This window comes from Coloeus monedula, assembly GCF_965178545.1.
Source record: "Coloeus monedula genome assembly, chromosome: 18".
Lineage (NCBI taxonomy): Eukaryota > Metazoa > Chordata > Aves > Passeriformes > Corvidae > Coloeus > Coloeus monedula.
Genome location: NC_138798.1, coordinates 9052705 through 9078920, shown reverse-complemented (window position 1 = coordinate 9078920; position 26216 = coordinate 9052705). Strand labels below are relative to the sequence as shown.

Here is a 26216-nt window from a genome sequence, read left to right as displayed (position 1 = left end):
CTTTCTAACAGAACTCTTTCTTCAAGTGCATACACTGCTCTGTGTAAGCAATATGAAGCTAACTGCTCTTAGAACAGCCATTTCTGTCCAGGGAAGCATTCTATATTATCATGCAGGAACCACACCTCACCTGAATTGCTGAAGTATTGACATCAAATTTTCTGAATATAGCAAAGGCTTCCTCATATAGCTCATTACTGATGGCAATGTTTGCAATATCTGGGGCATCATAGTTATCCAGCCGATTGATGTATTCCATCACTCGGGTGCGGTCAGCCTTAATGGCAGTCAGGATCAGCAGATTCTGGAGATTCCTTTGGTTAACAGAAGGCATAGGCTATAAGCAGTGCACAGCAACACCTGCTTAAGTGACATGGACTGTACATGTGAAAAAACAAACCCACTTATTGTCACTAGCAACAACCTTTCGTCCCCAGATAGAGAATCACTGACATTTGCCTTCAAAAAGAAATTGCTTACCAATATTAGTGTTCTCTGTTCTCAACACATCACTGCAAATTGCATAGTGTGAACTAGCTCTGTTCTTCAAGCACAAAGCACTCTAAATTCTAGCTTTTCACCTGATCATAAACACTGAAGAGTGCTTAGGTCTTGCAACTGAGAGACCCATAACAACCTGGATCATTCACAACTTAAACAAAGGCACTGAATAGGCTAAACTTTAGGACAAAGCTCTCCTCTTACCTGTGTTCACTGAATACAGAATTATCCAAGACAATTTTTTCCAATAACTCAATCAGTTCATTTGGCAGATCAGCAGTCATGAAAGCTTTCACAGTTACGGAAACTTCCTCTGGATCCTGTGTTTCTGATAAAGCTGTTTGGACAACCTAGATTCAAAGGCAGGAAACTATTGTTTTCCCCAAATTAAATACTTGTCAATTTGTCAAGTTATTTGTCCAGTGAACTACAAATTAAAGCTTCAGAACTTTGAAAGTATTTTGATAAAAGACAGCAAGAAACAGCTATTAGCTGTATCTAATATAGAAGTAAAGTCACATCTTACGACTGTATGGGAAATAAATTCACTGGAGGAAGGTCATTCTCCAGGACAGAAAAAATATTCTACTGGTAGCTAAATCTTCTGACCATGAAGGTCAGAATTAATACCTGCCACTCCAACTCTTATAAACTCTTATAAATGGTTGAGAGTGGGCCTTAAGGGACTTTGTGGGGGAAGAGTGCTACTTTAATGCTCCATGTTTCTGAGACATCCCGAGGTCTCCACATAACGGAGTTTAGCCTTTTTGCTGTACCTGGTCAATAAGCTGCCGCCTGAATGGGTTGTTTTCTTCCAATACATTTGCCCAGAGCTCAGGGTCCTTCCTGCGCACCAGATAGCGAGCCTCACTCTTAAACAGGGAGTTCTCATTGCACACCTGAAAGAGAAGTTACAATTATTTGCATTATTGTTAAGGGTCAGTACCACAAGACAGGTTTAGCTAGCTATAAACCAGACAGTCTAGAAGACCGACCAGAACTAATTTCTGAGCAATGCTAAATGCCACAGACAAGTTCTTACCCAACCTCTGATCTGGAAGGCTTATGAAGAAGGTCTCCAGCAGAATTTCTATAGCTTCTCTTGGTTTTGCCCAACACACAAATATTTTGACAGTGGCTTCACAGTAACTATTTGCTTCTGTTTGAAGTGAAGACCTGCAGAAGCCTGAAGAACTTAAGTTTTAAATCTAGAAAGGGGAGCCACTTGCCTGGGCAGTGTTAAGCAGTGAACTGAGGAACGGTGCAGGTGTTTAAAGGTAGAAGTAGGTTATGTATCTGGTGTCTGTTAGCTTTACACGTGTTTACAAGCGTTCAGAATAGCAAGTGGCTTGGATTCTCTTGTTAAGGTGCTAAGGGTACAGAATAAATGTGAAATTCCTTATAGAAGTGCAGCATGGAAGAGTTACAAGTAATGATCCTATTAGTACCATGAGCTTCAATTTCCAGCTAGAAGACTAGAAACCTGAAGGCCTAAGTCATCTTATACCAACAGCTCACATTGCTAGTATACAAATAAGCCTGTAGAATCTCAATTACTGTGCTGTAAACAAATCAGTACTGGCACAAATTTGCTTTATGCTTTACATTTATCATTTGCAGGAATTGACACTTCTTCTAGAAGACAACAATGTCTCAAAAATAATTCTTATAGGAAGATGATCTTTTCTCCATAACCAGAAACACCTTCTCAGAACATCAGTTCAGGGAAGAAACCGGTACAGACAGGCTTTTATGGTTAACCAGAATGGTACAGTTTATCCTAGCAGTCTCCTAGCAAACAACAACTCAAAGCCACCTCATATCCTGAAATAAAGAAGACAAATGTAGCCAGCTCTTTTTTAACAGCTACAGTGGAACAATTACTTCAGAATTAACAGCCTCAGGCTGGAAAGTCATCCACTTTCAGTAGCAAGCCTGGATTATACTACCATTCTAATGCTCCCAGCTGACATTCTCTGCATATACCAGTATGGAAGTGCAGGTAGGAGGAGAATGTTTTTCTCAGCAGCCACACACACTACTGTCTTAATCTGGCATTAAGCTCTGGTGTTCTCATTGAGACTAGAAAGTGTCTGAGAACCCTGAGAATTTCACTTGCCCTTGAAATTCTGAGGGATGTTCTAAGAACAACAAGGTTAAAGATAGGAGAGGAATGCTGTAGGAGTTAAGTCCTTGTAGTTAGACTGTCAACATTTATTTTCATCATTTCTCATTAAGTATTGGAGCAACTCTATGGGTCAATCACAAGAAAGGAAAATTACAAGCCCTGTTTTAGTTTCAGGGAAACTTTTCTTTTGCTGTAGAATCAGGCTAGATGACAGCCTGCTCCTTCTGTTGAGCCTTCAAGGCTCAAAAAAAAAATCATATTAATGACGTTTTAATGCTAGGCATATTCATTACCTGGGCCAAATAAATTAATTTGAAGCAGAATCAGTGGATGAAAGACATGGATGGTACTTCAAAGTTGCAGTTATACAATTTCAGTTTGGAAATACAGCGTAAGTTCTTCTCATCAGCATAAAAATTATTGCCTCTATATAGAAGAATCTCACCTGCCTCAAACTCTTGAGTGAGACTGCAAGACAGGATTCTGCAAGTGTTAGACTAATAGCCAGACAGGCTTCCACTTCAGGCAGCAAGTAGCTCTTTTAAGCATGTTTATAAATGCATTTTGCTAACCTTTATGAGTTCCAGATCACACTGCCCCCTCTCATAAGCAACGCAGGCCAGATGAGGGTCCCTCTTTTCACAATATTTGCCAACTACACGGCTGTCATAGTAAGGATTCTCACGAAGGAAGCGCTCTGGATTATTATTACTGTCAATGTAGATTTTGGCCAAAGCATTATGAGTCGCGGGTTCTTCACAGCCTTCATGAATCCTTGATTCAAGCCATGGCAACAGCAACTTAAGCCTTTGAAGAAGCAAACATTTTAGGTTTATAAGTCAGACTAAGGTACATTTGACAGCTACCACTCAGTACCTGGCCTTCCCTTCAAGCAAGTCTGCTGGTCAAACTTAAAAGGAAACACAGACCAGCCAATTATTTTTTAATGAGTCTTAAATGAGTGGAGGCCAGATCTGCAGTTTAACATCAGGGAAGGTTACAGATACCCCTAGTTTTACAGTTTCTCAACTCCTGTTGTATTAGCTGGCAGTTCACGCTTAAAGCCATTTGTTCATTTCACAGGTAGCTAGAAACTGATGACAGAAGCTGCTGTGTGCCTACAGCTAGACTGTCAAGACAGTTTGATCCAAATTTACTCCAAAGGCACATCCCATGGCTGGATGTACAGGAGTGTTCAAAAGCCATGTTATACATCATGCAGTGCTGTCAGGCATTCCTACGTGACCCAAACAATCAAAAGACTGACTAGCAAATTTGAACTGCTTTTCTATAAAGAAAGACAAAACAATATTAGTACTGTATCATTTAACAAAATTGCATCCAATTCAATTTGTGTATAGCAGGGTCAGGGAACCCAAACACTGGTGCCTACAGATGCATTTTCATTACCGATTTCTTTTTTCCACTTCAGCCACCAGCTCATCTGTGGAGAACTGCCCTCTCACCACCATGATCAAGTTTTTGATGACATCTTCAGAACAATCTACATCAAGAAGCCCTCCAACCACTGCTGGTATACGGCTAGGATTCACCTAGAATAAGCCACCATCATTAGTTATTAGCATTTCTAATAATGCACCCCTAGTCTTCCACATGGGGAAGTTCAAGATAACAATTTCAATTATGCTTCAGAGCAGAGAACTTTGAGTAACTAACATTTGTATATACATTCCAGGAATAATGTTTTTGTGATAGACAAAAGGCTTATTTAAGAGCCTTTGCACTGGGAGAGAGAGCAAAAAAAAGACAGCAGATTATGCTGTAATCTACTAACTAAGTTACTTAAAATGAAGTAAAGAGCAAGTCCTTACCTTCTGTACATAGATCTCGATGTACTTCTGCAGGTTATTGCGATATAAATAGAGCACCAGGTCATGAACAAAGTCAAACCGATCACAGACAATGATCAGAGGAAGCTGATCTGTAAGCTTTGCCTCCTGTATTTTGTGTGAAAGAGAAAAAAGTGACAAAAGATAATTCACAGCCATGCCAACTAAACCCTCTTGGTATTTCCCTCCATTAGAAAGCTGTAGTTCTGCTACTAAGCAAACTATACAGAAGACCCTTCAATCACCCATGGCAGAGTATTTACCTTCAGAAAATTCTTCACTCGTTCTGGGTTATAGCAGTTACTTTCACGGCAGATTCTTTCCACTTCCTTTATCTGACCAGTCTTGCAAGCTGCCTGGATGTACTTGAAGTGAACATCTGGATCCTGGCTAAAGTTTACAATGGAACCCAAGAAATAGAACAGTCCTGGAAAGAGTCACATGTGTTTTAACATTGTTAGAAGTGAAGCAAGTGAAGGCTGTATGGGCTTCAGTTTGTGACTTAGTTCAGCCTTGCTGAGAGAGTAGCTTCCAGTCAACTGCAGGGAATATCAAAAGGATTCTTTTCCCTTCTTTCAGGTTTCATCTTTCTTTCTGATCTTTACTTAAGAGAGTTAAGAAACTATCTACTACAAAACTACCCCTAGATCTCACTGTGATGAGCTCACTTTGATAAACGTACCCTAAGATCCAGCCATGTGACAAGTACCTCTCCCATAAAAGCCACAATCCTAACTATCAGCTTCAATCAGTCAGTGCTTCCAAGTAAGCTGCTTCCCCCTAATACTGTACCTTCATAGCTTTTGAAAGATTCAAAAAGCTCCACAAGAGACTGGGTGCCAAGCTGTTCATGGTATTTAGAAGCAACTTGCACACAGAGCTGTAGGTTTTGCCTAATGTTGGCTGATAGCATGGCACGCAAACACTCCACAGAGTCTTCAACTGAGAGAGAGCCAAAGAAGTTCACAAGCCACTGCAAAGAGACAGAAATTTTACTCAGTAACTCATACAGGATTTGACTGATTTCTAAGATGTGCCAACTAGACAGTTTCCACCCCGGCTACTGGAGAGAAGTTTTCCATGCGCTAAGACTGAAGACATAAAAAGACACACTCACTGTATTTACAACTACAAAAGTGCAGTTTGGAAATAATATTTGAAATGCCCACCTGGGAAACTGAGGTCAGATTTAAGCCACTGAAAGCACAAATTACAGTTTAATTGTTAACTGGACAAATGTTCTTGAATCACAGCTACCTGTGCTAATTCGGTACTTACAACCCATCTTACAGCAGCTGCAGAAGTGCTAAAGACTGTTCACATAACTTTCTTACTCTGTATAACACTTACCTCAGGATTCAAGAGGTGAGTATGAACAACTGCACGTTTAATATCATAGAGATCTGTGTAGTGTTCCAAAGCTCGCTGGAGCAAGCCTGCCTTTTCACACAGCTGGGCAACATGAGCACGATCATAGTGTGTAAACATTTGGTTTCCGAGAATGGCATCTGCAACCTAGGAGATTACATTTCATATTCAGACTGTCAAAAGAATCACAGCAGCTTAGCCTACAAGTTGTTGAGAAGTTGCACCAGTGACTTAGTAGTCTTTCATGTTACTAAACGACTTAAATATAACAGTATCAGACATCCTATTCTTGTGCAAGTCTAGTACTGTCTCTCCCTTTTCGGAGGAACTGGGTCGTACCTGCGGGGCATGAATCAAATTCATTTCCAAGAGACGGGTCTGAAGGTGGCCCTCTGCAGGGCGGTTGTTTTTCAGGGCATCCAACAAAAAGGACGTGCACTGCTGCAGAAGACTGTGCTCCATGAATACATCCACAATCTGTTGAGATTGGTCAAGTTAGAGAAGAGGGCATCTATACGGACACATGTACATTTTTCTGTGTATACAAAAGGCCTGGCTAGACAGACTATCACAGCACCTAGCATGCTGCATTCCCTGTTTTCATACTATTACTACTATGGTAATAGAGAGACAAGTTTCACATGTTTCCTTTTTCGCTAGAATGGAGGAAATGCATTACTCTGAGCTATTATGCCAGACTTAGCCACCCACTCTTACTTAGTTCTACCACCGCACGCAAAGTTCATCCCTTCTTTCTTCTTGGGATAGTTGCTGGAAGAAGCCTTGGCTTGTCTTCTAAGTAGCTTCAGTTATTCAATAATGCAAAATGTTCCCTTATTTCTCTGTCCATTTAACAAGAAATGGCCAGTGGCAGCCAGAACTGAACTTAGGTTTATTTGTTCATATTCCTGTATATTCTCTGCATGGGGACATGTATGCTCCATTAAAGCCAACAGTAGGACAGCAACACTATCGCTTAGAGTAAGATTGTGGCAGGTTTACTATCAATAAACCAGAAAGCTTCCACAAGAATTTGAAAACACACTTGCCTCTAAAGGCTCAATGATAACCAAACTTGACTATTTAGTCACTTCTCTAATTGAAATGACAAGAGATCTGAACCAGCCTTACCAGTCCCCAGAATGGTACTACGCTATTACCTCTGTCTAGAAAGAGACCAGCACTCTTGTTGTAGGCATCACCTGGTTAATGTTAGCCAATGGCTCCTCATCCTGTACCAGCATCTGAGAGAACTGCAGGCCTTGTTCTGGACTGACTCTCATCACACTTCTCAGGAGAAAGATCCAGTCTGGGGTATAGCCAACCTAGAGATTTCAGAAACAGTCATGCATATCTAGGAAGCTTCACACTTCTGTTAAGCCTTCAGATTCTTTAGCATAGGGACTACAAACTGCTGTGAGCTTGCCATGCCCACCCCCCATCTGCCAGGAATTCTCAGACAAAAGCATTTCTTGTCTGTTGACACAGAAATTCAGTATTCACCTACTTAGTAACTGATCTTGTGCCAGGGCAATTCTCTGGCTAGGTAAGAAAACTGCCTGGAACAAATTTTTCAACAGTCCTAAAGCACTACTTATCAAATCCTAAACTTAAAAGTGGATGTTAGACAATTTTTCTTTCTTTTTTTTATGGATTACAAAACAACATCTGAGGAATTCAGGAAGAATCTTATCTTTATTCTGTAAAATAAGATTAAACCAGTCCATTAATTTGATACTTCATAAAATTCTGGGTATTTTGAAGTTTATTTTTTGTGGTCTGTTTAGCCCGTAGTAATACACTATGATTTGCACAATGTACATGTTAAATGTATGTCAGAGCCTGCAGTTCGTGATAAACTATTTACCTTCTTAGCATACAGCACTATTTTCTGGAATTGACCAGTTTCAGCAAAGCACTGAATCACTTTGTTTGGCACATTAGCTCGAAGGTAGACGCTGAGTGCAAGGGTTGGGTCAGCCGTCTTCACCAAGTCTCCCAGCTCCTCTGAGCACTCCAGCTGAAGTCAGAAGCGGTAGTTTGTCAAGCAGAAGAATTCAGAGAGGTAGCATCAACAAAAGTATTGTACACACTCAACTGTTACAAGGTAACAAAAGTTATGATGGAGCCTACCTTGTCTTCCTTCAGCCACTTTTCCAGAAGCTGTTTGCGGCCCTGCTGCAAGACGGGGCGACAGAGCTCCAGAGATTCAAACTTGTTCAGCTGTCCCTGATCAAGCAATATTCCAAAGTACTGGAGCAGGGGAGAGGCCTGCCCAGGCTGCGCTGGTACACTCTGGAATTTCCTAATTGTATCACTGGTACGTAGAATTCCCTGAACAGGCACAAGATAGAGAGAAGCAGTGTTTAATTACTGAAGACCAAATAGCATTAGCTAAAAAAGCAGGTTTTCAGCTATAAACTGAAGTATCTATTGTTAAACCTTCAGGATAGAGACCATCAAACCAATGACTTTCTAGCAAGAAGTCAGTGGCCACAGAAAGTCCAGTCTGGTTAGAAATAAATAGCAGATGCTCCTTTATGGGATACTCAGGAATGTATTAGTCAGAACCACTACCAGACTGCAGAAAACTAACACTGCATTTATGTTTTGAATATCAAGTTCTAAAATGCAAGTGAGCTAAGCAATCCACTAAGCTGAGGTAAATTTCCATGATTTCTTAGCTTTACCTTTGGAGTTATTTACCTTTGGTGCAGATGCAGCTACTTTAGCAGCATCTGCATAGTTTCCTTGAGCAAACAGTGTGTTAAACTTCCGGGCAAATAATTCCTCTGCCCCAGCTAGGTTGCTACGTATAGCCATTCGCAGACCCAAGTCAGGATTCTGGAGAACATTTGTAGCATAGTTCACTATGTTGTCTTCCTCAACACATACAGAAAGCACCTGGAAAGGACAAGAGGCATATTGAGGAGTACTGTCCTTTCCACAACTACTGTGAAATACAACAACAAAATGGCTATGCAGCCCATCAGTGAAGGAGTAGATTATTAAAAAAACAAGTTCCTCTCCAAGTAGTTCTGTACTAGGAGAGATTAAAAACTGATTAATCGAATAGTCACTCGCTCTCTTCCATGACATTTGTTGCATCAAGTCACTCATTACATTTGTTACATTTCATCTGAACTTTAGAAGGCTCAGAAACAGAATGGTGGATTTGTTACCTGTCCTTTTTTGTTCACGCCAATGATGCCTGAGGTAGGTTCATGGGGAGCTGTGACAAAGATAGTATCAGCACTAATACGGTTCATGTAGATGCACACTCCAGACTCTAAGTCATACATGTGGATATATCCATACTTCGTGATCAGATAAATAACACCATGCTTAATTCCAATCTGCCAAAAGACAGGTTTTTATTAGTCAAAACTAGTAAGACTGTAACACTTACGACAGCTGCCTTTAGCCTAGTCACAAGAAAGTACTGCGGTGACATGCCTTTGTACTGACACTAAGAACAAATACAGCTTCGGGCTTCTTCCTTTCAGACTCAAAAGCAATGAACAGCTTTGCTGGCCATTTGCAGGCATAGCTGCAGTGAACAGAGAGGTTGAAGGGAAATTAAAATTCAGCTGCAGCAAAGGACATACTCCTCATCCTAATAAGCTAAGCTGAGGAAAAAAGTTTGGGCATAATTAGCATTCTAGTCTAGATATGTCAGTACCAGTTTCTGTTCAGAAATACTAATGAGATAATCCCATTCTCTTCCAACAAAGCCTACCCAAAATACCAGCAGAATCTAAGCTCATCTTACTGAGTACTCCAGTTTATCTGCCAAGTCACTGAAACTGGGGAGGTTTTTGAGCCAAAATGGTCTTCAGACAAGGAAAGTACTCTCTGCTTGGAACAAGTCTTTGGATGTTTTGTTAATTAAGCCTTAAGCTGTAGTATGGAGCCACATGAATCCTGTCATGCACACACCTTAGTTTAAGGCATCTCTTGGTCTATTTATGAAGCTGGTCCACTAGACTTGTCAGCAGTTTTATGCTCTGAGATAGTCTGCTTTTATGACACAATTTCTAGTCCTGCAGACATGCTAAGTGAAATTTCATCTGTGATAGCAACCAGCTATGTTCCTTCCTAAAGAACCTCCCACTAATGTCCCAAATTGCCTTTTCTGGGCTGCTACTACAGGAGGTATGCTAATATTCTTATCTGGAACTTGGAACATTAGTAGGAAGCTGAATAGCCAAAGTGATGTTGGATACGTTCTCCCTGAAGACACTGTCAAGGGGTTTTTTTGGGATCTGTTTCATTGGTTTGGGGTTGGGGTTTTTTTCATAGGAGTTTTATTGGGGCTTTTTGTTTGTTTTATTATTTTTTAAAATACAACCTCAAGTTGACAGCTAGACAAATACAGTAACAGTCTATACATTTAAGTTACTGTTTTAATGTCCACACTACATCCCACAAACCTATTAACACCCCTCCCAGAACTAGGAAGAATGACAGCAAAGCACTAGAGAAAGCATTCTTTACAACAGATGTCAGCTTCTTGCCAGGTTACAATGCTCATTCTTTGGAGGGGTCAAACATTTACCTGCATTGCCACAGGGAAGTCTGTTTGTGCCTCAGGTGGGAAAAACACATCAACAGCTTTCTTAACAAATGGCTGATTTCCAGTAGCTGGCTGACCTACTTCGATTATGTGCAGCTAGGAAGAAAAGAGTTCATGTCACAAGATTGCCTGCAAGTACAGCCACATGAAAGAAGTTCCTTTCCTCAGATATGCTACTGAAGTCATCTGCCACATTTGGCCAACACAGACTGGGGAGCTGTGCTCCACATATTCAGAATGTTAAGTTTTCTGGAACCTGATAAATTTAAAGCTGGAAGAAGAATAAAAAACCCAAAACAACCATGCTTTCCATGAAAGCAGACTATTCCTATTTAAGACAACCCGTTCAAGACGTTTTGAGCTAGACTTGTCAATTCATCAATTTTGCAGCACAAGACTAGAAAGGCCAAGACATTTACCATGGTGTTACCTCAGGCCTGCACGGACTACTCAGCACTTGTAGCATATTCAATGCTACTCAATTCCACATTCAGTTTGATGCAAACAACCTACCTAAGGCACTATAGGAACACAGTTGCAAACTTTACCTTGCCTCCTGCAGGACTCCTCACAGCAAAACAGAAGAGGGTAGAAGGTTTGGCATTTCCCTCTACTTTGAATTCTGCAAAAGCTGCTGCATGGCCTTCTATAGGTTGAGAGACTTTTCTATCAACCGAGTACAGCTGCATTGCACCAACCACACGATTTTGCTAAAGAAAAGAAAGGTCAGCTTTTAGAGATAAGATTTCAAATGTTTTTAGCAAGACCCTTGGGAAAATAAACTAAAAAGCAGCAAATGCCTCTCATCCCCTCCTCCAACACTCGAACTGAACTAAAAGTCAGGCTGTTCCTACACCAAAGATAGTTTTGAATTTTTTATTTACAGAAACCAAAGTTAAACTACAGCAGCTATTAAGTGAAGTGGGGCCAAGACTCTCCCAATTATCTTCATAACATGCTGCTTCCAGGGAACTTACCTGTGCTGAAATTCCTATCAGCAGCAGCCACTTCTGGTGTTCATCTGTTCTGTAATTGATGATTTGGCAGCCTGCAAGACTAGCATGTCTATCAAACATCTTTTGGGGTTGTGATTCTCCCTCCATGCTCCAGTGGTACACTGCTGTCTCTGTCACCAAGGCAACTGTATTCACAGATATCCATTTCCAGAAGATCACTTCCTCTGCCATTGTGTGGGCTTTCATTTTACTTTTCATCTCAATGTTAAAGATCTGAAGTGTTTTCCCAGCTAGTATGACAAAATCCAATAAACATCACAGATCAATTACCACAATGGCCATCCTGCAGTTTTCCTATTTACAAGCACCCAGTTTAACCCACTATTCCAGTGGTGTCACAGACAGGGTTAGTGTCCTGTCACATCTGAGTTTCCTTCAATACTTGACTCTTAACAGAATCCCCTTTCCACCCCCAACACCTGTACCATCCCAAAACCAAAAAAAATCTCTTCTTACGGACACTCACACAGACATTCCAACAACTGACAAGCACGGACACTTTAATTAACTATAAGCTGTAGTAAAAAGACAGTCTAAGCTACAGAGCTTGTGTAAACTCTTGTTTGGTTGGCAGCACTGGTATGCCAAGTTACAGATGTCTAATAGATGTCATTCAGCATAATTAATAGAAAGAATGGCTCCAGTTCATGTCAGTTTAATAGCTGCTGTAGATGACCTGGACTAAGTCAAACAGCACAAGACTTAAAACAGCTTGAGACAGCCAAAGATCACAGCTCCCATTTTATTTTTCTGTAGGATGAACTGCATACTGAACTAGATGGGCTCTGCACAACAAGGAAAAAGAGTAATACCTCTTCTGTACTGAAGAGGACAGTCAAAAGTTCAGAAAGACTATAGGAAGGTTTGGAGCTTTAGTTCCAGTCAAGATTACTTCTTCATGATTTAGGAAACTAGACTGCAAGTTTAGTCTTGATTTTAGTAGTCCTTCTAATTACCAGAAGCCCTACCCTACTAAGTAGGCTTAAAACCAACATTAACTGAAGAAAACTATAAAGAATAAGGGAATCTATTCCTTTCACCAAGTCAAACTGATGTTTTAATTTACTGCAGATCAGACAACTCAGCTCCAGGAATATTCTTTTCTGTTCACAAGCCACCCACTCAGACTGCTGGAGTATTGGCTTGTAATGCCATTATTTCTAACCCCATTTCAGAAGCATTTCCTGTTAGTAACACTTGTGACTGTCAAACTGGGAGATGTTCGCTGATAGATAAAGGCTGCTGGCCCCTGAGAAATCGTATTCAAGAGTTACTAATCCCAAGATACTATGTATCTCAAACTGCTCTACAGCATAATTTATACATAAATTGATCATGTCAGTTTAATGCAGTGCCAAGAGATAACGCAAGACTTCAGAGCTATCACATGCAGCATTTGCTGCCTGGCTTAACTGCATTGAAAACTGTCAACCTGATCAACTACATCCTTGGAGAGCTTGTTACCTTTCCTGGGACCAAAAGCAGCCTGTTAATGAACACTTTGCTCTGCACATGCACTTACTGTATTAGACAGATGCAGTAAGCCCAGGCCTGTAAGCTGATAGCTGGAAAGAGCACGTTTACTGTACTGGATAACAATTTATCCAGCAACGGCCTGGTGCTATCAAGGGACGGATTTTGAACTCCCAAACTGTGCAGCCTCACATGCAGCCAGGAGACAAGTAGTTCTGGAAGGGCTCTGGTCACCATTTAAACAACAATCCCAGTGTGTGCATACAGAAATTGCTCTTAAGGACAGTCTCCCCAAAGAGGAAGCAGGATGTCTTTCCTAGTTTTAAGAATACAGGAGAAGCCGACAAACTGCTAAAAGCTCATGGTTGTCCCTTTTCTAGACTAAATTTGACTGCTGTGTCACAGTGGAAATGGCTCTACAAGATTCACTAGGCAGTTTAGCCCTAGTGTTGGGAGCTGCAGAAACCACAGCTTTACAATTTCCTAAGTGTGGCAACATAAATTTAAACTTCACAACCCTAAACTGTAATTAAACTGAAAAAAAATTCTGTTATTTGGATTAAGCAGGACCTGCTATATAGTCATAGTGAGGGCATGTGTGTATTTGAGTCATGTCTACTTGAACACTTTATTAGGCCAAGATTCGAGATAAAAAGACTTAAGGTTTTTCTGATCAAACTACCAAACTGGTGAGTCTAAACAGACTATACAGGCATAATCAAGTAAGCAGACTACTCGTTTTTTGAACATCAGCACAAGAATTTACATTTCAGTTCACTGGAGCATGAAGTTTCTCCATTCCACAAAGAACGGAAGCACCCTCAAATGCTGCATTCTCCACTTACACCCACTGCTGAGTACTCCCAGTACAGAGCAGTGCAAGAGGACCAAGAACACAAGGACAATGCATAAATCTTGGTACACCAGGAGAATGCCACATGCAATCCAGAAATGAAATTGTGCATACTGTACTTCAGTTTAAATCGAGAACCATTTCATTTCTTTTTCTGAGGGTAGGTTTCTCCATGTATTGCTCAATAATCCTGGGATTACGAGCAACTCCCCATCATGGCACGCTGAGTCACAATATGTAACCACTTTGACTACTGAAGCCTCATCCAATCAGCAGGGAAAAGTCTGGAGTGACAGACTGACTTAAACCATGCCTTCAGGTTATCATGGATAACATATAGGTTAGGTAGGTCTATTAACTCTCTTTTCTACCCAACCCTCTGATCACTAGATTATTTAGAGAAGAGATCATCAAGTTTGCAACACTTGACAATGCAACTTTGCATGTCAACATGACATCATTAACTCAACCTTGTCAGTTCAGAGGACAGATTTATTCACTCTGAATGGACAGAACAATACTCCTTTTGAGCAAGTCTTAACTGGCAAGAATAAAGCTATATTCTTTGAAGCTGACGGTAATCCATTTAGTTAGTACATTAGTTTTAAAACCAGATTACATAGTTTCCTTTTAAGAGGCAGACGAAGCTCTGCTAGTGTAGAGAAGGCACTTTCCTTGCCAATACAGTTTATTTAAAGGGGTCCAAGACAAAGGACAGTAAACTCTTAACAGATATGATTTTTTTTTTTATTGTTACCTTTACCCATACCCAGGGTAAGGCAGTCCTTTGCAAGATGTGTAACTATCTCAGCTGAATCACAGATTCAGCTGAAGTCAAACATCCACTTTAGTTCTCACATGATGTCAGTATAAGCCCGAGATAAAGAAAAGAAGTTAGAGGTTTTGTGCCAGTTCTGAGGACAGTTATTTCTTGGACCCCTAAGTAATTTCACCATGATTTTTCACAATAAAAAACACACTTAGGCAGAAATGAATAGCACACAGGACATGCTAGCGGAGGTCTCTCATAAAAATATTGCAACTTCATTTTGTCTATCAACTGTACTTCCATCACATATACATACACACAAACATTAAAAGCACACCCTCCTCCTTCACTTGGTACAGTCAATAGTCAAAACAGCCAAATGGTTAGAAACGAGCCAATGGAGAACATGATCACTGTAATGCCAGTTGAGGATTAAGATTCCCCCACCTGGCCATGAAGTGAACTGTCAAATGGCTACCTTAAAGTTCAGGACTTTTTATGAGATTGGACCATTCTGTACTACCAAACATACAATGTCAGGACAAAGTTCACTCACCATCTGTTTAGATAAGATGCAGGAAGAAAAGTACATAGTCAGTAACAGTTATTGAGATTAAATACCAGATGTTGGTCATTTGAGAAAAGAGCCAGAGATGTATTAAAATTACTTCTTTGAGCTCTGAGTGCTATTTAAAGGCAGTAACAACATCACAGGTAGCAGTAAACAGAGGTCTTCTAGCTGCAAGACCGTGTGATTGTCAAACTTAACATGCTTGCTATGTTCAGACTTTTACACTCGCTGGCCATCCTTATGACATTTTGTCACTATCTAGTAAAACCTTCAGCTACAAGAAAGGGCCAGGATATGGCAGAAAACGTGGTTTTACACCCCTATTAATCTATACAAGTGTCCATTATGTTTACAATACCTGTTTAAAGGGAAAGTATACCAGATGCTGACCTGGTCCTCAGTAAGGATAGGAGGCTGCAGTGCCAGGTCCAAGCATCTCACACCCACTTGGAGGAAAATCATCCAATGATTACTGAAAGATCTACTGCCAAAAATACAGCATGCAAGTTCAGGCAAGAATTCTTATCCTCATATACATTCTTCTTAGAAAGTTTACATAAAGTTTAAAAGCATTAATAAGCAGTAATACAGCTAAACAGTTTTCATACTGCAATCATAAAGGGTTACTCACCTTTTAGTGCTATTACTTTAGAAGCTGGATTCATGATGGCACTTTCTGCAGAAATTGGACGTCTGATGGGTGTTGTTGGATCGCTCATGTCAATTATTACTACTTGTGCCTGCTCTCCTACTTTCTCCCTTATGCAGATGAACTTGTCAGATTCCATTGTTAGGGTGCTGAATCCAATGTTTGCTGGATTAATGCCCAAATTTTGGAGCTAGAAAGACAAAAAAGGCGTGCTTAATTATCCTTCCCTTGCTGAAGATCTAACTCAAGCCTCTACATCTAAAATTTCCTTCAGAAGGAAATGTAAGCCTGACAAGTTTCTCTGACTAGAGTGCACACCATTGAACTATGATTTATCTTCTGATTCTCTTTGTTCCGTAGGCAAAGAACTATACAGTTCTCAGTACTCAGGTCCTAAAGACATTCCGAAGTTGTATTACTGATGCAAACTAAAAGGAGTTTTAACTTATGCATTTATTGCTTAACCCAGTTCTAGTAACATGCTAAGACTACACCAGCAGTAGCATCACTATTCTAGTTTTAGAAAGGCTGGTAAATTTTATGTTCAAAACTTAAGTGGCAGAACTGCAATGTTCAGCATCAGTGGGTAGTACAGAAAGAGTCAATTACTCTTATGCAACCCACTCCTAGCAACAGTGTGGAATGAAGTCTACACAGCAGGTCTCAATTGGCCTACAAGTGGACTTGTTCATCTTACTTCACCTAATTCTTACCAGTGAAAAGTAAGAAAGATATGTTAAAATAAATAGTCATTTCACCTCTCCTTGCCCAAGATGTCATGCCATTAGGCTCAACAACAAAGGTAGGGATTGTAATGCAGGCCCCTTCCAGCCATATGCCCACCTCTAAAAACATAACTTATGCTCAACAATACAACAGTAAAAACAAAGTAGTTACTCTAAATGTAACCTGGAGTCATTTTGTGCTGCCAAATAGACTACCCTATAAGATGGCTATATCTCATTTTCATCCTCTTGTATTAACTTTGTTTCCATTCACTCTCAATTTCAGTTAACAGCAGGAGGTGGCAGTGAACAAACATCACTGTTTCACTGGTCCACAGTAAATCGCATTTACCTATGCAGCACACCCCGGTTTGGTATGTCTGCAAGCTGCATTTTATATAACAGTAACTGTGACAAGCCTGAGCACCTGCTTTATGCTCCAAAGCGATGCTTTTCAAGCACAGGAACTGTATCAGCTTCACTGAAGCTTCTCAAAGGATTAACCTACACTGCTTTTCAGTGCATTGCAAGTGAAAAATTACTGCCCTCAAGGAGACAGGATAGAATCTACCACCAGCATCACTGAGTCATTACACTCCTTTGACACATACCACCAGGACCTTCACACAATAGACTAAATCCCTTGGGCAAGAAGTACCATGATGGTGCCACAAACACTGTTTTAGTGTGTTTGAGCTGGCTGATCATGGTTTGTTACAGCTTCAGTAATGCTACTCTCTAAATCGTAAATTGGGTATGTAACAGAGATACCTTTAAGTGTGGTGTGTCAGGACTGTGCCCAAGAATGCCTCAGGAATTGTTTGTTTTCTGTTGAGCTGACTAATGAAGAGCTATTCAGCTCAGTAACTGCTAATCTCAACAGACTCAAGTCTCAGTAACGCAATGTAAGCCAAATGTACGCACGCGTAAAAAGACATTTATTCATTCCCGTAAGTGTCTCTCAGCAGAATTGAGAGCCATTCAACTAACACCTCACTTCAGGGGTAAATACTTAATACACAGTGGTAAACTTCAGCAGGTGCCATTCATTCCAAAAGAGAATCAAAGTTTAGGTACAAGGTCATCAGAACATGCTTGCACCTAGAGTTTTGAAAACAAATCTACCAGGCAGGTGGCTATTACAGCCTTCTGTGCCAGTAAGGAGAAGTTTTCATACCAATACAACTTGTGCACCTTTCACATGTAACACAGAACGTTTTAGCACCCAATAAACATGCAAGTTGTAGCTCCATCAACTTCTGTGACCTTGAACCATACAGGAATAAACGATAGGCTCTTAATTCCACTGCTCTTGCTCACTTGCTCTACACCAAACAATATCCACATACTGTCACAAATGACACGTTCATGCAGCAGACACTTAAGCACTTTGATATTGAGCACATTCTGAGTCCGTCTGCCAACAGAGTACAGTCCATTGTAAGAGACTGATTAAGTATCACAGGAGTAGTCAAGAGATTTAATTGCAGCACAGCTAAGTTCCTAACTTGATTTAATTAATCCAAATCCAGATGTGTTTCCAAAGTATTGAAGCAGAAACACAGCTTTTTCAAGGTCTCTTCTCAATTAGTGTGCTTCAGTTTGACCTACTCTTCAAGAGATAGACCCTGGCCACTCATTTTGCATAGTGAGAACCTTGAAGCATTTCCTACTTGAAGTTCAGCTTTAAACCCACCACTATTCACTCCAAAGTCTGGTCCCTGTTGAAGAAAACATTTTGGGTATCTTCACTAAAACAAGTATGATTTTGCATCACGCTCTGGTATTAAAATTTCGTGCTTTAAACTATACAAAATTTAGCAAAGGCTTCAGAAAATGTAATGCTAAATTCTGCTTTAGTATCACTGCCACCCTTATTATTAGGGAAACCCATCATATCTTTTAAAGGCTAAATGCCAGTACTGCCAAAGGATGGTCATGCAAATACTGCAAGCTTCAGCCAATAATGACAACACTTCACGGTTTAGCAGTCTGAAAACACTGAAGACTGTTCCTACCATTAGGGGAGTGGTACATACCCTCTTGAGATACGTAAGGCAGTGTAAGAGGCATAATCCTTACTGACAGAAGAATAGGAGCAGAATCCCTCTACCATCAAATAAAGGAGCATCAGCCAGCACCACTTTTACCCTGGATGGGACAAATCTTCTACGATAATTTGAACAATGTTGTTCTAAAGCACCTTCCTACCCTTCCTCAAGCAGAAAATTAGTAGAACTTTATCACAGGAGGTAGCAAGCACTCAGCTATGTATCTTAAAAGGCCTCAAGAAAAGATGCTACAGGTCATTACCGAGGTTTGTATATATTAACTGTGATTTTCCAGTTTATTTTCATAAAGGAGTGAACAACAGGCCTCTCAACTACTACTAAATTTTCATTTTTTATTATGCTCCTTAGGCAAGCAGTACCCTCTCTCAAACTAAGGTTGTTTTCTTCTGAAAAGGAAGATTCAACACTACACAGTCATTCCAGAGGTATTTACTATGATTTCCATGATTCCATTTACCATTGTTTCCATGATTTCATCCACACTTTACTTTTGGGTAATCCAGTTAAACCCTACCAAGCACCCCCATGTAGGGGTGCCGTGCTGTAGGGGAAAGGGTAACATTCTGTTCTACAAGTAACAGCCTAATGCCTCTCCTGCCATTAACACCCATTAGCTACACACACACCATAGAACCATTTTCACCATCAGGCTGAATGAACCAGGTAACAAAGATTTTTGCTTCACAGATATCTAGTACTACTATAGGCTGCATTAGATGCCATAAGACTTTTAAGCATCTTATAGATACTGAGAACTTACTGACATGGTAAAGATTAAACCAAGATATATTATTTGATTCTCAACATGAATGAAGACACAAAGACATTCAGGATGAAAGACCATTATTAATCTGATATTTAGTCTTTCCCCATTCTTTACCAGCATTGTACCATTTGCTAAGAAATGAAGCCAAGATGTCTTTTACACAAGAGCTCTACTAAATAGTGAGCTTTCTAATGATTTTCCCTTACTATGGAGTGCAGTGATCCAGACTGAGCCAGCATAGACCAACTCAGATACTGATACCTCTGGTCTTCAAACTAAGTCCGTTTCTCTAACAGGAAATAATTAAGCCTAACTTACGGTCTAATACTGACACTCCAGTAATTGGGACCTACCATCAGTTAAACGCTGGAGTCAGAACTCTGTGAATTTAGTATCTCTCCAGAGTTTAGTAAGTATCCCGTTTCACCTTTATGCCACGTAATTCTAGTATAAATGCTTGTTAGAGGTGATCAACTACTGTTTTTAAGGCCATTAGAAAAGACTAAGGCTTGGAGAGAGGCTGCACATACCCAAATAAAAACTGCCAGCTAAAAGCATGTATCTTTTTAAACACAACACAAACCAAGAATGCAGTAATAGTTTCCTGTAAGTATACATAGAACATAAAGTTCTAATCATCCCCCATAAGGATGGGCAGGTAACTGTTGGATATCCCTGCTCAACTGCTCACCCTCACCTCATCTCCTGCTATAGTTCCCATTTTGACAGCTGAGGGACACCAAATAACTATGTAAGACCCAAAACATGCAAGACCACTGCTCTTAGCTGCAGTTGCGATTAGACTTTCATCTTAAGTGACAGTTACTCCCTACACAAAAATCTATTTCTGTATGTCTGTGATGAGGGCTGGATCATCTATTGAATAATTATCACGACCATGTGCAGGGCACTTTTGAATCCAACGAGCAAATGTGGGCTCTTCATCACTGAATAACAGAATCACGTCATAATATTTAGCCCTACCTTTTGAATACAAATCTGAAAAGTCACTTAGAGCTTGCAAATATCCTGAGTGCTTCTTAAAGTCCATATGTCCCAGCAAAGCAAACTTACGAACACCATCCAGCTCAGTCATGCCTATTGCACAACAGATAGTTATTCTGTTATTCTTAGTAAGACAAGCAAGACTATCCAAACAAAGTGGGTTTGTCTTGAAAATGATGGAAGTCAAATCTACATCCTTTATGCTTAAAACCAGGATACTTTAGCTTGTCAGTGCTGTACCAAGATGTGCAGAACTTATGTATCGAGAGTATGTCATGCACACAAGTTTTCTCACGGTAGTTGGCTGTGCTCAAGAGCCTGTATCAATTACTGAACAGAAAGGAGGACAGTCTGTCTGTACATTGAAGGGACGATGGCCCCAGTCCTGGAACCTGAGACATTGCTTAAACGACAGTTTTCCCCATAGACAAGCAAAGATTTTTGCTAATGAAAAGCTAAAGAAAAGCTCAAAGAGGCACAAAGAGATGCTTTTAACACAAAAGCAATGACTAAGTGAAGGAAAAGTTTAATTTTAGATCAGGAACACTTTGTACACTGGATTCCAGTAGTACTGCTTCCAGTCTATGTACCAGTATATTTGGTCTTTTACTTCACTTCCATTGTAAACTACAATCCCCTTGGAAGAGGAGTTCAATTCGGTAAATAATTTATAATTCACTACTCCAACAGAAGCAGTGGAGTTAAGAACCTGATTAAATCACATTAGCTTAAGTAGTATGCACAAGTAATTCACTGCAGCAGGACTTGGCATAGTTTGCACTGCTGCAGCTGGGCACTCACCAGACAGATAAAAACTAAGTCCTTGTTTTATTCCCCTCCCTTGCTATGAGACTTAAACGATAATATCCTCTGGGGGAAAAATGAGCAAGACGCAAGTTCTTCATGAATTTGTGAAGACTCTTAGTGACAAGAGTTCACAACTAAAAATAACTGTTCAACTGCATTAAATGTAGCTAAACAAACAGACTTTGAGTTCCTTCTACCATACCAAGACATAGGTATCTTTTTTTCACTGCAGCTATTCTCCATCTTTCAGCTCACACAGGACTTGAACATACGAGCTGTAACAACGTCAAATTTAACATGCCCTGTGACTGGCAGTCACTCCTCCTGCACTGCTCAGTCAGAAGGATGATCAACATAAGGCAAAATGAGCTGCACAAAGAATGTAAAGTAAACAGTCTGCTGATCCCTAGCTCTACATGGACCAAGATCACTGTTTCACTTCACACTACCATTTATCCACTTCCAGCGAGAGAGAGTGGGAGAGGAGTTCAGTATTTAGCACTGCAACTTATGTTTAGCTTCTCTGGAGAGCACCTTCTGCATGGTTTAGTTCTTCTTTTAGTGAAGTACATACAACTACCTCAGGAAGACTCTGAACTTAAGGGAAATGTTTCACCAGCAACAGGCTGAACTTGGAATTAATTACAGCACTAACTGATATTCTAATCACTTAAAGCTGTATTAATTAAAAAGGCTACAGGTAGAAACAGCACACAGATTGAACGAAGGCACAGAAAGATTTAACTTAGAATCACTGAAACACAACAATTACATGGAATTGTAACTTTTTTGGCTTTATCATAAAGCAGCATAGTAGATTTGCTATACTAATTTTAAATATGATAATTTAACCATAGTCAAGACAATTACTTGGAAGTAATGTGGGGGGGAAAAAGAGAGATTAATCTGACAGGGCTAAATATGTGTGACAGTGTAGCATTATGAATAGAAGGCCTAATGTTTTCACAAATTCTCTACCAGTCAACAACAAGCACCACGTAACGTTACTGTATGACTCTAGATTCTAGTTTACAACATACAATAAGTTAGAGCTGATATAATTGTACTGCAGATATCCAGCCAGAGCAAACACTATGAGTTCCTACATTCCTTCCATTTTCCCTCCCCATTTATCCCACCATGTAGGGGCAACTGCAGAAGCAGCATGAGGAGGCTACTGCATGCCTACTCCCAGCTACTACTGATCTCAATCTCTCTTTAGCAGAGTACTGCTTTAGAGCTTCTGCACTCAGACTGGGGGAGAAGCAGGAGTGAATGCTGAAGAAGTTTGTTCCCACATGTTAGCAACGGATATCCCAGGGTTTTCTCTGCTCCTCCATGTAGCTTTCTTGCTGAGGAAAAGTGACTCAAGCACAGGCTTAGCCTTTTCAATAAGATCAAACTGTTTAAGAGCAAAAGCAGGTGGTAGCAAAAAATAGAGTATGACTTCAGTACAAATCCCTCGAAAAGCAGGTGGGCAGCCCCCCACCCAAACCTGAGGTACCATAATGCTGATATTGGCAGTGTTGCAAGATGCTCAACACTGGTAATCAAAGAAACAGTCATTTAACATGCAAAGCAGCACAGGACACCTCTTGCATATTAAGTGTGATGTCCTCGCATCGCTATTGTATCGATCAAACACAATTAGCAGGACTGGTTATACTTGCTAGTTTTAAATGGTAAGAACTATATGCTCTCTAAGGAGAGTCTGACATCAAAACCACTTTGATCCCAAGTTTCTTACTGAGACAGCTGTTCTGCAGCTCTTATGAACCTATTTGAGATTACTATAATCACTGCTATAGTGGACACTGGCAAGGAGGATGTGGAGTAGAATTCTTCACCACGTTAAACTTTCCTAACCCACGAAAACTCAGAGAACACAGGTATGTCTCCTCCCTTGGACAGAGAGATTAGGTATTTCTGGAATTCACTCTAACTACTTTTTTTTTCAAGATAGAGCTCCTTCTAGGGTCACCGGGACAGTTCCTCCAGTTAAGCAAAAACATACTTCCCAAAGGGAGCTGGAAGCGGCCGTAACCATTTCCCAAGCTGAAATGCCCAAAGTGGCATGAAGTACACATTGGGAGATGATACCCAGTTCGTATTTTGAAATGGATGCCTGATTTGACAGAAAGGGGCGGTACAGCGACAGAAGGATGACTTGCCAAGTCCACTTCCTGTTCTCTCATTCATTTAGTAAATTCCTTTAATTCCTGATGCAAACTGCACGTTCAGAGACTGCTGTTCTCTCACTCCATTTACAACCCTCCCTCACCACCAGGTCACAAGGAAACAGATCAACCGGTTTGTCTGTGCTGCATTCCATTAGCCATGGATCTTTTCCAATGCTGGCATTACGGTTTTCACAGGATATTAAGAACAGAACCATGTCATTTTGGGGGAGGATTTTTTAATATTGTTATGTTTGGAAGGAGAGACAGAGGCTGTGCAGCTTCCAAGTCCAAATGGTTTCTTACACCTCATCTCACCAATTCCCTCACAGCTGCACAAAAAGAGGTTCCCAGGAACCTTCGCGTTCCAGGGGCTGATAGTCGTGTAGGTAAAAGGAAAAAACCAAGATCCGCCTGGAAGACTGCGGCGTCCACCCAAGCTGAGGCGGGGGAGCGCCCGCGGTGCCCGGGGCGAGCAGCACGGCTCCGGCGCGGCGCCTCCCCCTCCACGGAGCGGGAGGTCCCTCAGGCGACGAGTGACTCTGCACAAATCGCGGCCGCTCCGCACGCCGCGGGGACGCAGCTCCGGGGATAGAAGGATGGACGGACGGATGGACGAAGAGAAGCGGCAGCCCAGAGTCCGCACCGGGGGCGGGCTCAGTCCCGCGCGCCTTCCCGCGGCGCCCAGCGGGACGGCGGCCGCGCTCCGGAGGGGAGGAAGGAGGGGACGGAGCGGGTCCCCTCGCGGCCTGGCCCCCTCTCCCCGCCCTCAGCGTGCCCTCGACACCCCCTCTCTGAGAGACGGTGCAAGGCAGAAGAGGGGGACCCCGACCCCACGCCTTCTCCGCTGCCCCCCCCTGCGCTCACCTGGAAGTGCTCCTGGAAGCGAATAGGCAGTATCTGGGCCATGGTTGGGGGCGAGCTCCCCAGGGCAGGGGCGCGGGGCAGGGACAGGCGGTGAAGCGGGGTGGCCGCCGGTGCTCCCCTCACGGCGGCGGGAGCGGCGCAGGCGCGGAGCCCTTGCTGGGATGGCGCCCGGCACGCCCGCCACCCTCCTCGGCCTCAGCGCGGGGCCGCTCACTCGCTGGGATCACTCCGCACCTCACCAGCCTGCCAGGGTCTCCTCAAATAGTCCCTCCCCGCCGCCCTTCTTCCCCCGCCCATCGCAGCCGCCTCTCGCCCGCCATCACCCTCCCGCTTTCCTCTGCCCCGCTATCCCTCACTCCCGCTGAGGGCACGGGCTGGGAACGGGGTTCTGAGGAGTGGGTGGTCCCTGCCGCAGCTACGGCCAGCGGAGAGGGGCGGGAGGGCTTGTCAGCGTGCAGGTATCCTTCCGCTGCAGCCACACACCCTCACGTGACCCGGCCCCCTCCCCGGCTCCCTCCGGCGCTGCCCCCGGCCCACCCTCACCGCGACCCCCGGGCCTGCCCCAGACCCACCCTCACACCGACCCTCGGGACTCCTCCTAACCCACCCTCATACCGATCCCGGGGTCCCTCCCGGCCCAGCCTCACACGGACCCCTCGCGCTGCCCCCCGGCCAGTCCTCACACGGACCCCCAGCGCTGTCCCCGGCCCACCCTCACACCGACCCTCGGGGCTTCTCCCTCCCCTTCCCCACAGCCGCGCGACCGCGCCGGGGCGATGCTCCCCTCAGCGCACCGTGACTCCCGCTAGAGGTGAGGAGTAAGATAAGGAACACCCAGGAGCTGCCTGGTGGGCTCTGGAAGCCAGGAGCCGCCTGCCTGGCACCTGCCGTCGTGGCTGACTGTGCCAAAGTGCGACCCTTCTTCTCCTCCTTCTCGTCCTTCTCCTCCTTCTCCTTGGCAGCCCCAGAACGCCCAAAGGCACTGGGGTCTGGCTGGGTCAGACGGTTGCTCTTGGCTCACCACCCACCGACTTAGCCCTAGCACCATGTGGGCTTTGCTACCTGCAGTCATGGCTGAAGGTAGGCGATGGGGTTTATGACATGTTACCAGCTATGAAAACCATCCAACTGTTCTGCCCTGTTCAATTTTTAAATAAGAAATAGGGCTCCTTCCCCAAGAGTTGACATTGTGAGTTGGAAGCTATTGAATAACCAAGAAGCAGAGGGTCCAACATGCAAGAGATACATCAACACCTTTTTTTTTTACCCTCACTCCTAGGCATCCCATTAGCATTAGATGAGGGAGGTGAAGGTAACGTTAGTGCTATTTCTCCTAAATTACAGTAATCCTTTGAGGTGGAAATGGCTGCAGTAGTGCTAGCTCCAGCAGTTTTATCCAGAGTATTGTGTTGTTCACATTTTCCCAGAGAGCTCAGCTCTGGGAAACACAAGATTATAGGAGAATCTCTAATACAAAGCTGAACAAGGGACCCCTGAAGACTCAAAACCAGAAGGCAGATTAAAACAATTTCAAATACATTACAATTTAATACCTCATTATTTTCGTTTAACCTCATTCATTTTTAGTACATGGAGTTGGGAATTACCAAAACTGGGTTAAGTTTCCAAAGGAATCATAGGTGTGGCTCGCTGAGACACCTGGGTTCCTACTGGCACACACGGTTCCAGGCTGCAGCCATGGGGATCCCTTGGTCACGAATGGGAGACTGAAGGTCTACAGCTGGACTGAGGAAACCTGAACAGCCCATTGAACAGGTGGCTGCAAATGAGATGCTGCTAAAGCCCCATCCCTGCAGAGCTCTGGGATCTGTAGCTCTCCCCAGAGGACTCAGGATTGGGGTTACACACCAAGGTCTGGTCCCTCAAAAAAAAACAAAGCAAAAACTGGAGCTAAGATGGAGACAACTTTTCTTTATGTGGTCCAAAGGGGTTTGAGTAGCATCTGCTCTGTAGGTTTGTTAGTTGCAGTTTAATTATGGTGGGTTATGAGTTTCTAAATGCGGGCAAGTCAGCAGTGCTGCA

The 26216-nt window shown here is 42.4% G+C and overlaps 1 protein-coding gene across 3 annotated transcripts in view; it reads right to left on the bottom strand.

Moving 5' to 3' along the window:
• The window catches only part of CLTCL1 (clathrin heavy chain like 1), a 34158-nt gene extending 9808 nt beyond the window's left edge, over positions 1-24350 (bottom strand). For all 3 annotated transcript variants that reach the window (XR_014226929.1, XM_082293497.1, XM_082293498.1), the window contains exons 1-20: positions 24174-24350; positions 15737-15944; positions 11401-11669; positions 10972-11133; positions 10406-10519; positions 9030-9203; positions 8554-8751; positions 7981-8181; positions 7715-7867; positions 7050-7172; positions 6187-6324; positions 5830-5994; positions 5272-5452; positions 4743-4906; positions 4462-4587; positions 4040-4182; positions 3202-3436; positions 1278-1400; positions 706-851; positions 131-314 (exon numbers count right to left, since the gene is read on the bottom strand). Coding sequence is in view for 2 of the 3 variants with exons in the window: in XM_082293497.1 (XP_082149623.1) it covers positions 131-314; positions 706-851; positions 1278-1400; positions 3202-3436; positions 4040-4182; positions 4462-4587; positions 4743-4906; positions 5272-5452; positions 5830-5994; positions 6187-6324; positions 7050-7172; positions 7715-7867; positions 7981-8181; positions 8554-8751; positions 9030-9203; positions 10406-10519; positions 10972-11133; positions 11401-11669; positions 15737-15944; positions 24174-24215 (3249 nt within the window). In the remaining variant the exon portion in view is untranslated. The remainder of the gene's footprint in view (positions 1-130; positions 315-705; positions 852-1277; positions 1401-3201; positions 3437-4039; positions 4183-4461; positions 4588-4742; positions 4907-5271; positions 5453-5829; positions 5995-6186; positions 6325-7049; positions 7173-7714; positions 7868-7980; positions 8182-8553; positions 8752-9029; positions 9204-10405; positions 10520-10971; positions 11134-11400; positions 11670-15736; positions 15945-24173) is intronic.
• Positions 24351-26216: the final 1866 nt, after the last annotated feature.